Genomic DNA, 16,676 nt, shown 5'->3' on the forward strand with positions numbered 1-16,676 from the left:
AAGGTTCACTTCTTGGACACTTTTCTGCTGGGCAGTAGGGACATTATTCTTGCTGTTATTGCATAGTGCACACAGATGGACAGCAGAAAAACGGATTATGTGAAAATTTGTCACCATTTGGGTCCATTGTAGATGACATGGATTCAAGCTGACCACAGCTGCAGTTGTGTGATAAGAAACAAACTACAAACTTTGAACAGCCAGTTCAAGCTTAAAGGGAGAGAGTTTGATATTAGAAAGACAGATTTTCAATGGAGTATCACTGTAACTGGTGTTCTCTTAAGTCTCTCATTTCTTGAATGTTGTGCATTGCATATATACTCAATGTGCAGACTGTTATGTGTGGAATATGCAACAATCAAGTAATGTAATAATGGCATTATCTGTCACCTGCACCATGTTTTAGAATTACCATGATAAATTGCCATTATTGAATTACTGTTTCCGCTTTATTAAGAACTTTGCCACAGTATATAGTTAACTGTGTTTTATGAATAGACTCTATTGTATCTCATATCTAGGGAGAGTGGCGTCTAAGTGATGTAACACCGTGAAACACAATAATAACCTGACAGAGGCAATCACTTCTCTTCTACTTCCTGTCTTTCTCCACAATGACTTTCCTGGAAAAACTCATTTCCTCAGCCACAGAGATTTCATTAGCCTGGCCCCATTGTCTGAACACAAACAACTATTCTCTACTCAGGCAAAGGTGTGTGGGCTTATACAGTATACACAGGCATATACGCACACAAACACTTGCACACTAACTCACACACACACACACACACACACACACACACACACACACTATTGAGGTGATGTTGAGAGCTAATCTAATTGTCAGTTTGTGATTGTGTTAGTACTTTCTTCATTTCTTCCTTTTGGTGTATGACATTTTTAAGTAATCAAGTTTTTAGTTTGTAACTTAACAATGAACCAGAAGATGTGCTGCTCACAATGGCATTATGTTTGATAGTAGAAAAAAAAAACTTTTTTGGTCACAAACCACTATGGTATGCTCTTCTATTAGGATGCATGTGCACACAATAATGAACACTAATCTTTACATTTATTAGTTCAAATAGAAGACGGTACTGTTCTTGTGTGCATATTTGAACTGGCCCTGTGGGTGAACACAAGAAGCAGTCAGCAACATGATGTTCCTTGGGTCTGTATTATCTATCTCTAAGCATGTTGATTATGCTAAGGAGGGTCATCTGGGTCTGTGTCGTAGTGTTGGCGTTGAGGACTTTGAATTCAAGCTGCAAGGTTTTTGACCAACCCGTGCTCCCAAATCCTCTTACCGGATGGTTCTTAAATGAACTCCATTAACATTTGTCTTGTCAGGACAAGATTTTCAGTTTTCAAATAGTTTTAATATTTTTTAGGCAAAGGTTGTGATTGTACGTAATACTGAGAAATTAGTAAGAGTACACTAGATTTTTAAAATGATCCAACCGAAAAACCGAGCCCATGTTTCCAACTCTTTTCACGTATCTCCAATTCTGGCCTCCGACCACCGGCTTCCTGTCCGTTTCCGGATTGACTTTAAGATTTCATTGCTTGTTTTTAAGGTTTTAAATGGGCTGGCACCACCTTATTTATCAGAACTATTGCACGTCCATTCTCCGGTCAGAGCACTGAGGTCGACCAATCAGATGCTCCTGGATGTTCCCACAACTAGACTGAAAAACAGAGGCGACCGAGCCCTCCGGAACAGCTCACCTCTTCATATTAAAACTGCTCAGACCGTAGCATCGTTTAAGTCGCTGCTGAAGAGTCACCTCCCCTCACTGGTGTTTGATTAAATTTATTTTCTGTTGTGCTTCTGCTCTTTTACTGCTTTTATGTGCACATTATGGTTATTGTTTTTGCTCTGTTCATATTGTTGTTTGCCTTGTATTCATTTTTATTATGTACATGTTCAGCACTTTGGTCAACTGCGGTTGTTTTTAAACATGCTATACAAATAAAGTTTGACTTGACTTGACTTTTCCAATGAAAGTAGCTAGCAGCACCAGCTCCAAAAGTCAGCAACACTGACAGTCTGTCCGTTCAGGCCTCCATTCAAAGCCACTCCCCCACTATTATCAATATGAACGTAAACAACCAGACTCCGGTGACGCGCAATGAGTGCTCGGGCAGAGTGCGTACAGGCAGGTAGACAGGCCGGCTCGCCGTGCAATCATTTCATTCAGGCCAAATGAAATGTTTGGACGGGTTGATTGCAGTCCTCTGACAGCCGCAGATACCAGATTTTTGTCTTTTTTTTTGTTGGAGCAGTTGATTTATTGATTTCTGTCGGGATGTTATGAGAATTTCAACTAATGACAAAAAATGTATTGAACAACACCACCAACCCTAGCTTTGAATGGACTGTAGTCATCTGTGTGATGTTTTGAGATGAAACCCTGTTTACTGTGGTAAAAGATGCTCTCTATTCTCTGCTATTGAGAAGTGTTTGGCGGATGTAGTTGTCAGTAACCCAATACTTAGATTAATAATTTCGCTTAATAAATGTTTGAGTGCTTGTGTCTTACAGGATGATTCCATAGTTCATCACATGGCTGCTAAAGCCATAGAGAACATCTCCACCGCCGTCTCTGGCCCCTCCCACCACCTGGTTACCTCGGAGATAGGCTCCGCCCTCTGGTACCTGTTCACTCACTCTACTGTGGAGGCTGTCAGAGTCACTGCCATCTCCGTGAGTTCACACGCATGGAAACACTCACTGTCATGTATGCGTGACTGTGGACAGATAATACATACATGACACGCACATATGCTGTAGATACATACATACTATAATCTCTATGGGACCTACAAACAAAAAGATATCAAACACACAAAACATGGCGGTTAACTCAAATAGTTGACATTAAAAGGCACAAGCTGTTGGTACAAATTAAAAAAATATATATGTTTTTCAAGTCATACATACTCAAAGTAAAGTCAAAGTAAAAGCAGACAAAGATGCTTCACTGCTTTGACTTCTTGAAGTGCTTGTATTTTGTGGTTGCTGAATCCGCAAAACTAAATAAACTAACTAAATATATAAAAACTGAAACTAAATTAAAACTAGCTTCCTTCTAATGATAAATGACAACAAATTATTTTGTTTAGCTTAACGCTTAACCCACCAGATCTCTAGATGGGCTACATGCACATCTATTAACTCAGCCCTCATGCAGCATTTCATATCCCCCATTGTCAGACTGTGAATCATATTGACTTCTTTATTAAGGGTTCAGTGGGTTGAATTATGAATGCATTTGTAGGTTATTCATCACTCCATGTTACGTACAACTGAGCACCTGTTTCTTATTTTAAGGCACTAACAGCTTATCATCAGGGACGTCAAGCGCAACATGACATTACAAAGGAATGGGAACACGATCCATGAATGACATACATTACCTCCATGTGTGTTTATCTGTTTGTCTCTGTGTCTCCAGGCTCTTTCGAGGCTAACCCGGGTGGTCCCAGCAGTCTTCTTGGCAGTGATTGATACCTGTGGCCCTGCGGCCATCTTGGAGGGCATCGGTGGAGCAGTGGCCAGGGTCCAGCAGCACCTACTCACTGCTACGGCCGCTGCCATACTCACCTCACGCATCCAAACACACCGCATCACACAGAGCAAGGTAACGTGTATACTCTTACGCACAACTGCAGAAGAATGTAAGAATTTATTGCAAAATGTCAAATTCAAATACACACGGATTACATATCAACTGGACTAATGTTATATTTAGTGATATTGCTCCAGAGAAATTCTACAGGAAATTTAGGTGGTAACATCTCTACTGGAGAGGGTTCGATTCTTTTGGGGGAAAGTTACAAATAAGGAGATTTTTACACAAGTACTGAGGGATGAAAACACAACAACATGACAAACAAATGAAATTAGATTCAAATTCTCTAAATCTTGACTTTCTGCTTCTCTCTCTCTCTGTCTCTCTCTGTCTGTCTCTCTTTCTTTCTTCCTTACAGTTCATGAACTAATGCTGAACTGTGTGCAAACTAATTTGTGATGAATTACTTATTTAATTGTTCACCAGACAGCCCATCTAGTGTGTATACAAAGCACTAATCTTGGTGAGGCAGAGGGGCTAAAATTGATTTGAAGGTTTTTAACTTGGAGTCTAGCATTGGTAATTGACTCTGAACTGAATTTATTTGCATTGAGCATTTCCAATTTAACACCAGCATACAAACTTAGTACTTCAACTCTGCTCTAATTATACACTGATATGCATTCACCCCCCTTCTCTTTCTCCCTTCTCTCTCTCCCCTGGCACAAAGACAGACAGTCCAAGAGTTTGTTTACACAGAACTCTGTCTGTTAGTGTGTGTGTGTTTGTGTGCATGCATGTAAGAGAGTGACTGTGTATGTGCGTGCGCGTGCATGCACATACGCTAATTTGTAGAGTGTGTCAGTATCTGGGCTAATTGGCTGAATGAACATGCTGCAGCCTTCTACTTCAGCAGAGCATTATGGGTAGTGGGGAGGGACTTATCAGCTAGGCACACACTACTGGGCTTTGAAATTAATTAACTTGGTGTGTCGCCCCATAAACACACACGCATGCACACACTCTCACATTAGCTCACAAACACACACACACACACACAGACACACACACAGACACACACACAGTTAGAAGCGTGTGGTGTTGGTGATAATGATAATGGTAATGAATGTTGGCCAGTCTCAAATTTTTCCAACCAGTTACTGCCGCTGAGTTTATGCTGAGTGAATGGATGTCTAAAGTAGCTGTAGGCATACAAGTTTGCAAGTTTGTTTTTGTGTGTGTGTGTGTGTGTGTGTGTGTGTGTGTGTGTGTGCACGTTGTGTGATAATGGGAGTCTGAGCTGATTAAGTTTTTAGCCTCTTAGTCGACACATTTCCAGATTATTTTTAACACCATAGGGAACATATTACATTGAATAATTTCTTATTTCTCTGCATACATTATGTGGATACATTGCAGTAATATAGTTTGGGGCGCTTTACCGCACCGTTGTGACGAAAAGAGAGCTGAGCTGGAAGGCAAAGCTCTCGATCTACCGGTCAATCTTCGTTCCTACTCTCACCTATGGTCATGAGGGCTGGGTCAGGACCCAAAGAACTAGATTGCGGGTACAAGCGGCCAAAATGGGTTTCCTCAGGAGGGTGGCTGGTGTCTCCCTTAGAGATAGGGTGAGAAGCTCAGTCATCCGTGAGCGACTCGGAGTAGAGCCGCTACTCCTTTGCATTGAAAGGAGCCAGCTGAGGTGGTTCAGGCATCTGGTAAGGATGCCCCCTGGGCGCCTCCCTTGGGAGGTGTTCCAGGCACGACCAGCTGGGAGGAGGCCACAGGGAAGACCTAGGACTAGGTGGAGAGATTATATCTCCACACTAGCCTGGGAACGCCTCGGGATCCCCCACTCAGAGCTGGTTAATGTGGCCCGGGAAAGGGAAGTTTGGGGTCCCCTGCTGGAGCTGTTGCCCCCGCGACCCGACCCCGGATAAGAGGTTGAAGAAGAGTATTTGAATTGCAAAGCATTGTATCTTGGACTGTACACAGTCAGTTTCACTTTATTCATTTGTGTGTTTGTGTCTTGAAGGATTTGGTGTTGAAGGTGCTGCGCTGTCTAGAGAGTCCATCCACAGTAACAAGAGCCAAGGCAATACTGCTACTGCTGTTGCTAATACAGGACAACACACACACACTGCTATACTGCTGTCAACACAGGTAAATACACACTCACTCATACTGTACATAGACATGGCCTCTCCCTCAGTAATATCTCATTAAAACATGATCCTAGTCAGATTTTATAATGAAATATTAGGGGTGTGACGATTCACTCAGCTCATGATACTATACGATACACGATATTGGGTTCACAATCTCGATACGATACGATATTATGACAATAATTTAAAAAAGACATAAAATGCAAAACATCACACAACTTCTATGCTAATTTCGCCTGGCTCCTCCATTATAACCTGGCTGCAAATCACCTGCAAATGCGCTAACCACACCAGCACTAGGGATGTTACGGTGAACTAACCATGCCGGCACTAGTGATGTGACGGTGCACTAACCACACCAGCACTAGTGATGTGACGGTGCACTAACCACATCAGCACTAGTGATGTGTCGGTGCTCTAACCACACCGGCACTAGGAATGTGACGGTGCACTAACCACATCAGCACTAGTGATGTGTCGGTGCTCTAACCACACCGGCACTAGGAATGTGACGGTGCACTAACCACACCAGCACTAGTGATGTGACGGTACTCTAACCACACCAGCACTAGGGATGTGACGGTGCTCTAACCACACCAGTACTAGTGATGTGACGGTGCTCTAACCACACCAGTACTAGTGATGTGACGGTGCTCTAACCACACCGGCACTAGGAATGTGACGGTGCACTAACCACACCAGCACTAGGGATGTGACGGTGCACTAACCACACCAGCACTAGGGATGTGACGGTGCACTAACCACACCAGCACTAGGAATGTGACGGTGCACTAACCACACCAGTACTAGTGATGTGACGGTGCTCTAACCACACCGGCACTAGGAATGTGACGGTGCACTAACCACACCAGCACTAGGAATGTGACGGTGCACTAACCACACCAGTACTAGTGATGTGACGGTGCTCTAACCACACCGGCACTAGGAATGTGACGGTGCACTAACCGCACCAGCACTAGTGATGTGACGGTGCACTAACCACACCAGCACTAGGAATGTGACGGTGCACTAACCACACCAGCACTAGGGATGTGACGGTGCACTAACCACACCACTAGGGATGTGACGGTGCACTAACCACACCAGCACTAGGGATGTGACGGTGGACTAACCACACCACTAGTGATCTGACGGTGCACTAACCACACCAGCACTAGTGATGTGACGGTGCACTAACCACACCAGCACTAGTGATGTGACGGTGCACTAACCACACCAGCACTAGGAATGTGACGGTGCACTAACCACACCAGCACTAGGGATGTGACGGTGCACTAACCACACCACTAGGGATGTGACGGTGCACTAACCACACCAGCACTAGGGATGTGACGGTGGACTAACCACACCTCTAGTGATGTGACGGTGCACTAACCACACCAGCACTAGGGATGTGACGGTGCACTAACCACACCAGCACTAGGGATGTGACGGTGGACTAACCACACCAGCACTAGGGATGTGACGGTGAGGAAATATTCCCACCGGTTAATTAACTTGTGACAACACTGGTGTTACCGATTACACTGGACATTTTACAAGAAAAGATGACTGTTACAACATGTGCAGCTTTCTTACTTTGATATTTACCGTCGGCTGTGTGTCTGGCCTCTCCAGTCCAGCTTTTGCTGTGGGGTCACAGTGGTCTACCCGGCACCGGGTCTACCTGGCGCCGGGCACACCGACTGTGACCGCTCCGCTCTCCTTGCAGGGATTAACGCTACCTCATTAACGCCACCTCATTAACGTTATGGTTCTATTATAGCATTGGGTTTGAATCTGAAATATTGCCAAATAGGCGCGATTGCTTTTCGCTTCAACACCAAATCCTCCACCATCTCTCGGTCTGTCAACTCTCTCTCTTCAACGTGTGTGTGTGAAATATAACACCTGCCGCTCTGAGGTGACTCCTTAAGATGCGTTCACTGTCAGATTGAAGCGTCTGTCATGCCTCAAAAATGAACTAAATGGGTTTTATTTCTGTAAAAAAAAGCAAGACGACAGTGGGGGGGGGGGGTGCTTCACCTACTGGTCTGAACTCAGAGCACCCTCGTCTGTTCAAACCAACCACTGAAAAAAACGAGAGAATGCAGATCAGTGCTTGTATGACTAGATGCACCTATTATGCCCTGATATCGCGATACAGTTTTTCGTCTCAACGATGCATATCGTCACGTTTTTATATCGCGATATTTCATGGCACAATATTTTGCTACCTCCTAGGCCACATTGAGTTTGAACCCATTATTTCTGCACAGTGTCAGATAAAGATCAGGCTACACTAATATCATTAGTATTATACTGTTAGTATAGTATTTCAGACTTGTGTGATACAAACATTTCCAATAACTCCAGAGTATTGTAAAGACCAAAAATCAACATTTATTGAAAAAAGATAGATGTAATCATTTACAAAATTCACAACAAGTTTTTATCTAATGAAATATTCTGCTTCAATCCATATTTGTTGGTGTTTAGCCTTTCAAAAACATTTTCACTGCGGTCAAACTGTTTGCTCTCCTACCCGCCGCACACAGAGGGAGGCACTGACGAGTTATATTCATTACAGAACAGTTGATTTATTAAAAAAAAGACTAACTCATTTAATTCACTTTACTCAGCTTGTCTTAGATACAGGTAGAGAGGGCTTGAAGGAAAATGCTCTGGGAACCACTGCTCTGTGACCCTTCATTTTGTTGATTAAAGAGTCCCACTCTTTTTAACTTTACTGTATTGTATAAGGGTTATAACTCATGTGTGCTGCCTGAGAGGGATGTGCCTGTTTAACTGTTATCTTACCACATGGTGTACTCCCTGCACCGTCCTACTGAGTGACTGTACTGAGATGTGGACCGGTGAAGCTCTCTCATAACTTCACTAAGTCTGTCAGACCACTGGCTAATTAGTTTCTCTGGAATGTAGTTGCCCGTGTTCACACACAGACTGAACTGTGAGAGAACAAACAAATACCATTTGTGAATTCCATTTCAGGGTGGGATTCCCCTTTAATTATTTAGCTGTAGCTCTCAGACTGTACTCTCTCACCCAGCTGCACTACAGCTAAAACTCATTCCCTCTTCACTATACAGTGTGGTGGGGCAAATCCAAAATTGTGCTCCAGGTTTTTGTTTTTATGATATTCTTTTGTAAGAAAGAGTATCTGGTGTATATTATACAATGTCTAGTTCCAGCCAAGCAGTCCTGTTGGAAGAGTCCTTCAGATGGCTTGTGTGATTTACTGATTGCTTTGGAGGGAAGATGGCACATTCCTTTAAGTTTAAGAGCTTTTCATTCTGGCTAGATGGTATGCAGTAGCCCACTCTGAGACCACATACACAGTAATTGACTAAATCTGAATACACTGTTTACTTGTGAAAGTGACTTGTGTACACACTACCGATTTCTTTGAGAATTATAAGCAATATCAAAGTTGACCTCTTAAAGCAGCGGTGGGTAGAAAAAGAGCAAATATGATTAAAAAAACGTTTATTTTATAAAACGGACCAGAAGAAAACAACCAATCAGAGCCAAGCTGGAGTCTGCCATCTCTGAGCAGCTGTCAATCACTCATGAACTCCAATCAAACGGTCAAACTAGGCAGCGCTGATCAAATATGAATCAGTATTCTGTTACTGTAATGTCTATTTCTCTCCTCACATGTTCTCAGAATCATCTTGTAGTGTACTGCTTAGCTGTAAAATGAGAAAGTTTGTTGAGGTCAGTTTAAATAATAAGAAATACCAAGCACCGCCCACCAGCCGGAGAACAGCCAATAGGAACTCTCTCTCTCTGAAATGACCTGTGATTGGTCAAAGTCTCCCATCATGGGCTATATTTTCTAAAGCCTGAAAACAGAGCCATGAGGAGGAGCAGAAGTCTAGTTTTCTCTCAGAACACTTGAATTACAATATGCTGAAAGGTTATTATGGGATTTTTGCCCAAAAATATACTGCCTCCTGCAGGTTTAACTGTACTGCCACACAGCAGCTGATCTGATGTCTGAGCCTGCTTACTGTACGTCATTGTTTTCTTCTGTCCACAGTAAAATGCAGAACTCACAGTTTCAGATTGATTTACTCTGGAGAACATTTTAGAAAAGCTGTAGGGTCTGGATGTTGGAAAAACTGCAGCTTAATGTGGACAGAGAGAAGACGCTTTGAAAACGCTTTTAAACACAGTTATCTGGTATTTAAAGCAGATTGCTTTTAGAAGGGAGACTTCCTTCATAAAAATGCTGCCTGGGGCTGTTGGCAAGGCAGTGATACTCTGTGTAACCTTTGCGTTAACTAGCACAGCAGCCGTGGGAATGATGATATAAATGTATGTACCCTGGACATTCAGTTTGTGCTGCTGTATGTTGTAACTTTACTGGAACTTCAAATGGTTCATTAGCTGGTTGTCCTGTGTTTCACCCCACACTAACTTGCAATGCAGCTGTAAATGTGCATAGCTCACATGATCAGTGTATATGCATAATATATATATATATATATATATATATATATATATATATATATATATATATATATATATATTATACATACATACACACACAACCAGTTCCCCTGGTAATTTATGACCAGTTGGTATTTCATTTTGAAAAAAGATGCCCTAGATTACTGACATGGATCCTCATAGCTGTCTTTCTTCTGGCTGTCTCTTCTTCTCTCTTCTTCTCGCTGAGTTTGTTTTCCTTTTAATTGAACTGCCTCTCATACCCTCTCCTCTGTTTCTCTTTCTCTCTCTCTCTTAATCAGAGGTTCTTTTTTTCTTTCTCATCTATCACTCTGGCATTTTACACATGTCAACTAGTGACGTACCGCTCATCTCAACATGAACAAAAACCTTGGCAGAGGTTCTAGTTACACATGGTATATACACCGATCAGCCATAACATTATGACCACCTGCCTAATATACCTAATACTGCTTTTGCCGCCAAAACAGCCCTGACCCCTGTCCCCATACGCAACAAACTGCTCCTCACTGTGTGTTCTGACACCTTTCTATCGGAACCAGCATTAACTTGCTCAGCAGTTTGAGCTCCAGTAGCTCTTCTATTGGATCAGACCACACGGGCCAGCCTTCGCTCCCCACGTGCATCAATGAGCCTCGGGTCTGACCCTGTCGCTGGTTCACCGGTTTTCTTTCCTTGGACCACTTTTGGTAGGTCCTGACCACTGCAGACCGGGAACATCCCACAAGAGCTGCAGTTCTGGAGATGCTCTGACCCAGTCGTCTAGCCACCACTATTTGGCCCTTGTTGTCAAAGTCGCTCACATCCTTACGCTGGCCCATTTTTTCTGCTTCAACACAAAGTTCAAAGTTCAAAATGTTCTCTGCTGTCTAATATATCCCCCCCCACTGCCAGGTGTTATTATTCACTTCACCTGTCAGTGGTCTTAATGTTATGGCTGATCGGTGTAGATAAAGATATGAATTCCTGAAAGTATGAACCCTTTTACAAAACAGGATCCAGTTGTCTTTATTTCTCACTCTCTCTTCAACTCTTTTCCTCTGCCTCTCTCTCTCTCTCTCTCTCTCTCTCTCTCTCTCTCTCTCACACACACACACACACTTTCTCTCTATACCTCCTCTTTTACTTGCTCTCCCTCCGTTCACTGTGTAAAAGCTGTCAGAGTTGACCTGCCTGTCTCTCTCCAACCGAGCACTCTGCACAATTCAACCACACACACACACACACACACACACGTCTCTCACCAGGCACGTTGTGTTTAATTAGCTCCTCAGTGGCGTGAAAATATGTGCGTGTGCTCGTGTGTGTACGTGTTTTTGTCTGTATGAGATAAACTTGCGCAGGCCTCACTGAGGAAGTGTCAAGATTGCCATTGGGAGTGGAGTGTGACAGCTTTCAACAGAGACACACACACACACACACACACACACACACACACACAGCGGGCCACTTGTAGGTCAGTTGTGTGTGAGTACTTTGTGAATCTCCCACCGCGACTGACAGAGAGGTGGCAAGTTTGTCTCTCTTTATTTAGCAATCATAAAAAATGGCTGCAAGACTTCCAGAGGAACACACAGGCAGAAGTCTTGCAGGGACACAAATAGGCAGACAGACTAGGAAGCAGGAATAGAGCTGGTTAGAGAGACAGCAAGGTAAATAACTACCCAGACAGACAAAAAATGTTGCATTATATTTTAGGCAAGTGGGGTCATCATCTCATATTGACTTTGGTGTTATTGAAGACAGATTTATGCTTGAACTTAATGTAATCTAAAGGGTCACCCAAAACCAAAATTCAAACACATTTTGATCATGAACATACTGTCACTCTTACCTTCATTGACAGGTTAATACAGCAGAGACTACACCAACAGCTGAATCTGACTTAATACAGATTAATAGTGTTAAAGGTTTGTTTACATTAGAAATGATTTGTAAAATGTGCACATCACTAGTGCTGGGTATCGTTTGAAAAATGACGATGCTATTACCAATACCAGTACCCTTTTAAAGTGATACTGATACCAATAGAGTCCTTCATTCCATACCCATCATCATGAATGGATGCTGTGTGTGTCCTACTGGCTAGCTAATCACCACAGCATTGCACCGCGCTCATACAGCGGTTACCGCCGATAACGACGTACCACGTTGTTATCAGTTCGACCGTCGGTCGGTCGGTTGGTCGGTCGGTCGGTTGGTCTACCACTTTGGTCCAGACTGAAATACATGCATCTCAACAACTGTTGGATGGATTGCCATGGAATTTTGTCAGACGTTCATGGCACCCAGAGGATGAATCCAAATAATCATCATAATCATTTATCCTGTGAAATATCTTAACATCTAATCGATGGATTGGCACCCAGACGATGAATCCTACGGATTTTGGTGATCCCCTGACTTTTCCCTTAGCGCCACCTGCAGGTTGACATTTGTCTCCAGTTAAATGTCTTCACAACTATTGGATGAATTTCCATGAACTTTTCTGTACACATTCAAGTCCACCTCAGGATGAATTGTAATAATAGGTGATCCCATAACTTTCCATCGAGCACCATCATCATGTGACCAAATACCTGCAAAAGTGTTAAAGTGCTAATTAGGAAATGTTAGAATGCTAACCCGCTAAACTAAAGATGGTGAGCACATGTAAACATTATACCTGCTGAACATCAGCCTGTTAGCATCGTCATTGTGAGCATGTTAGCATGCTGATGTTAGTATTTATCTTAAAGCTTCACTATGCCTTAGCACAGCCTCACAGGGCTGCTAGCATGTCTGTAGTCTTGTTTATCATTAAGGCAAACACTTCAAAAAATTACAGATTTGACCTTTACATCTATATTAGGCAACTTTTGAAAACTAAGCAAACATTTTGAAAATGAAACCACTCCCTCTAAATAAGGTGCAAGGCATGTATGAGGCAACTTAATACAATCCAAACATGTTAGCATTAAACAAATCTCTGCATGCTAAATGTAGTTGTAACTAAAACATCCTCCTGCAAAACAAAAGTTTAACAGGAGAACTAGCACTGTGGAGTTATTGTTGTGGAATTTCTTTATTTTATTTGTTTTCATTTTGCGTTGCCATTATTCATTCTATCATTGTATTTAATACCTGTAACATGCTATTAAGGTATTGTTGGAGTAATTGTTTTAATACCTAAGGGTCTATAAGGGTCTAAGGTTGGCGGTACCAACCAGGCTTTGCTTTGCACTAAACCATAACAACAACAGAAAATCCAGCAATTACTATTAGAGCTTCCCTGAAATGCACCGGACCCTTAATATAGTAACAGTAGCTGTGTCGGATTCCGTATAACTGTGAACCGCGGCTGCTAATCTTTTATGCAGCATTATGAGGAAAAATACTGAATTTGTAATCCCTCACTCCCGCTGCACCATTCCCACTCTAAAGCTCAGAATCAATATTTTGTTAACTAATATGACCTCTCTGAATCTCTCTGCATGTGTCTGCATTCATGCATTTTGTGCTCGTACACACACCCACACATTTGTGGGTGTGTGTCAGTAATGAATATCAGTTAGCAGTGGTAACCTTTCCGCTCTGCTATGAATTTGTGAATAGAATATTATTGATTACTGTTCAATAGGAGCAGTCTGACGAGAATAAAAATGTTCTCAAACTCAGGGCCTGTCTGTCTGTCTCTCTCTTGGCTAATCTCCCTGCCCCTTCTCTTTATGCATCTTGTCAACGTTTTATAGCTCATTGACCAGAATCATATTGTTAGTGTGTCTTCATCAATTCATCATCATTTTTACGTTAGTCATTAAGGCAATACTTCTGAGCAACTCACAATGAGTGGAGCAGTAGAATACGATGAAACCCTAAAAGACGTCAGGGTGAAGAAAAAAAATCATGCATCCTTGACATATGAGTGTATCAGTAATGCTCCATACATTTTGTGACATGTAATGCATTTGTGTCTCTTTCTGTCTAGACTCGTGATGCACCTGGAGAGAGACCTGCGCAAAGCCACTCCCCTCAGAGAGAACCCCGGCCAATCAGGATACCTGTCTCAGTGTCTGGATTTACTGATTGCATATCTGAGCAGCACTGCAACACTGATACTGGGTACAGACAGATACAAACACACACACACACACACACACACACACACACACACACACACACATACACACAAAAACCCTCTGCATGAGTGTGCTTGCTCTTACTCAACATTTCTTTGATAAACAAAATATTGTGTGGTTAACTATAACTATGCTCTTCTCTTTGTGATACATTTTAACAGTATAAAATATGTTATTTTACAGTAAGTCCTCATTAGCCCTCTACTCTCATCCCTTCTCATCTCCTCTTGCGTCTTGTCTCCTCTCTCAAGAGGATGTCTTATGTGCATTACGAGGTGTGATCGGGAGAAGACACCCATCTACAGCTCAGAGCAGACAGCTTAAACACACTTTGCCTACAATGTCTATAGTGTTGGAACTTCTTTCATCACAGGTAACTTGGACCTAAAGGAGTTTTCTTCAGTGTTTGATTTGAATGTTCTAACATCATTGCCTGGAAGGTTATCCACATAGATTCTCTCATAAATTACCAGTACCTGTCCTCAGACTGGCACAGTATTGCTAATTTTGCCTCAAAAAGTCAATTATTTAATCATCCGTATGTTGTTATAACTGTCGTTGCGGGCTGGGTGTGTGGGTCTGCTACCAAATACAGTGTATAGTTATGATGTACCACGTTTGGTTATGGCCAGATAGATACATCTGAGTGTAAGAAAATATACACATGAGTATCACGATATTATGTAATGAAAACCAAACACTGTATTGATTTTTAATTAACCGGGCCCGGACGCTATCTATCTTTCGGAGGTTGTAGCGGGCTCAGTTTTAAAGCTAGAGTGGCATTGTATGGAACTATTAAAACCTAATGAATCCGTCGGTACCAACCATGTCATACTAGCTTGTCAGGAAGGAGGCTAAATAACGCTCACAAGTTGAGCTAAATTTTGGTGAGGAATAACTGGCATGGCCATTTTCAAAGGGGTCCCTTGACCTCTGACCTCCAGATATGTGAATGTAAATGGGTTCTATGGGTACCCATGAGTCTCCCCTTTACAGATATGCCCACTTTATTTTTTTACCTATTCTAAAATGGTTTATTTCTGGTGTGTTCTTTATACTATGACAGTTTTCCCAAAATTAAATTTAAAAAATGCAATATATGGCTTTGCTTACAGCAATGTATTGATACCTACCATATCGCCAGATTCTTGCCAATACACAGCCCTCCTGGCTACAGGAGGTGCTGTGACACATCATTTGGGTTTGAGTGTAAAAAGCCTCCAAGAAAAATATGATGTGTCTCTTCACCCTCCCTTTTCTCTTAGTTGTCCCGTCGCCCTGTTTGTCTGTGTGACTGACTCTCTGTCCTCTCACAGGTCTTTAGATGTCAAATTGTAACTGAAGAGTTTCTAACTCAAACTGGATTGCTGCTGGTAAGTGTTTGGTAGTACAGTGTTATGTTTAAATAATATAATTTGTCTCTTTAGCTGAGTGATTGTTTGACAAACTAAAGGCAAAGAAAATAACACAGTTAAAACTAGGATTCACTGACATTTTGAATTTCAATTTATTTAACATGTTAAAATATGCAGTACTGTGATATTACAGCAAGTTCTAAGACAATTGAGATTTAATAAAAAGCAGTACTGATATCCATTGCAGTCTTTTAATATTTAGGCAGTGAGAAATCTGTGAACCAATACCACAACAGCACATAGTTTTCAGTACATGTCTAAAGAAAAATGACTATTTACAGTGCACTAAAACAGTATTGCTGTAGTATTTAGTCAATGTATTTCTACCTTCTCTGTTTCTCACAGAACTGCATCAGCTCTATAGAGTCCAATGAAACAAATCTGGCCAGTGCTTTGGGTGAGTTACTTTCTCAATTACTCAAATGTTCACGCATGTTGAATAAGAATCTACAATATTTTATTTCTTTGAACAAACTTTACTCTGCAGTAACTTTTCATGTGTTTTTTGGATTGTGTTTTTCGTCTATACATCATTTTACCAGAATTTTTTATAAGTTTTCATTTTGCTTGTTACCTACCTGTTTAAATAAAACTAAAAGTAATGAATGAAGCATTCTGTAGTTGAAAAACCGCATCATATTGTAAAAATCCATATTTATTATTATATAAAGGTTTGTTGTGAAGGCTGCACTTAAACTCACAAGTCATCTTTTGATGATAAGAAAAAAAAATATTAATATGTGAAAGATACTTATAACCTTGGAGAGACAGATGTGGTATTGCATTTTATTTTTATTTTTTAAACTTTGATATTTATTTTGCATTTTCAGCTCTGGGCTGATCATCATGAGCATCCATACAGAATTCCATACAGAATTCAACAAACAATACAACACTTAA

The 16,676-nt window shown here is 41.6% G+C and overlaps 1 protein-coding gene across 7 annotated transcripts in view; it reads left to right on the forward strand.

Moving 5' to 3' along the window:
- The window catches only part of ulk4 (unc-51 like kinase 4), a 105,392-nt gene that overhangs the window by 34,373 nt on the left and 54,343 nt on the right, over positions 1–16,676 (forward strand). For all 7 annotated transcript variants that reach the window (XR_005208892.1, XM_037785236.1, XM_037785239.1 and 4 more), the window contains 7 exons: positions 2,546–2,707; positions 3,459–3,644; positions 5,611–5,738; positions 14,208–14,341; positions 14,610–14,731; positions 15,678–15,734; positions 16,122–16,173. Coding sequence is in view for 6 of the 7 variants with exons in the window: in XM_037785236.1 (XP_037641164.1) it covers positions 2,546–2,707; positions 3,459–3,644; positions 5,611–5,738; positions 14,208–14,341; positions 14,610–14,731; positions 15,678–15,734; positions 16,122–16,173 (841 nt within the window). In the remaining variant the exon portion in view is untranslated. The remainder of the gene's footprint in view (positions 1–2,545; positions 2,708–3,458; positions 3,645–5,610; positions 5,739–14,207; positions 14,342–14,609; positions 14,732–15,677; positions 15,735–16,121; positions 16,174–16,676) is intronic.

Source organism: Sebastes umbrosus, chromosome 11 (genome assembly GCF_015220745.1).
Source record: "Sebastes umbrosus isolate fSebUmb1 chromosome 11, fSebUmb1.pri, whole genome shotgun sequence".
In the NCBI taxonomy this organism is placed as follows: domain Eukaryota; kingdom Metazoa; phylum Chordata; class Actinopteri; order Perciformes; family Sebastidae; genus Sebastes; species Sebastes umbrosus.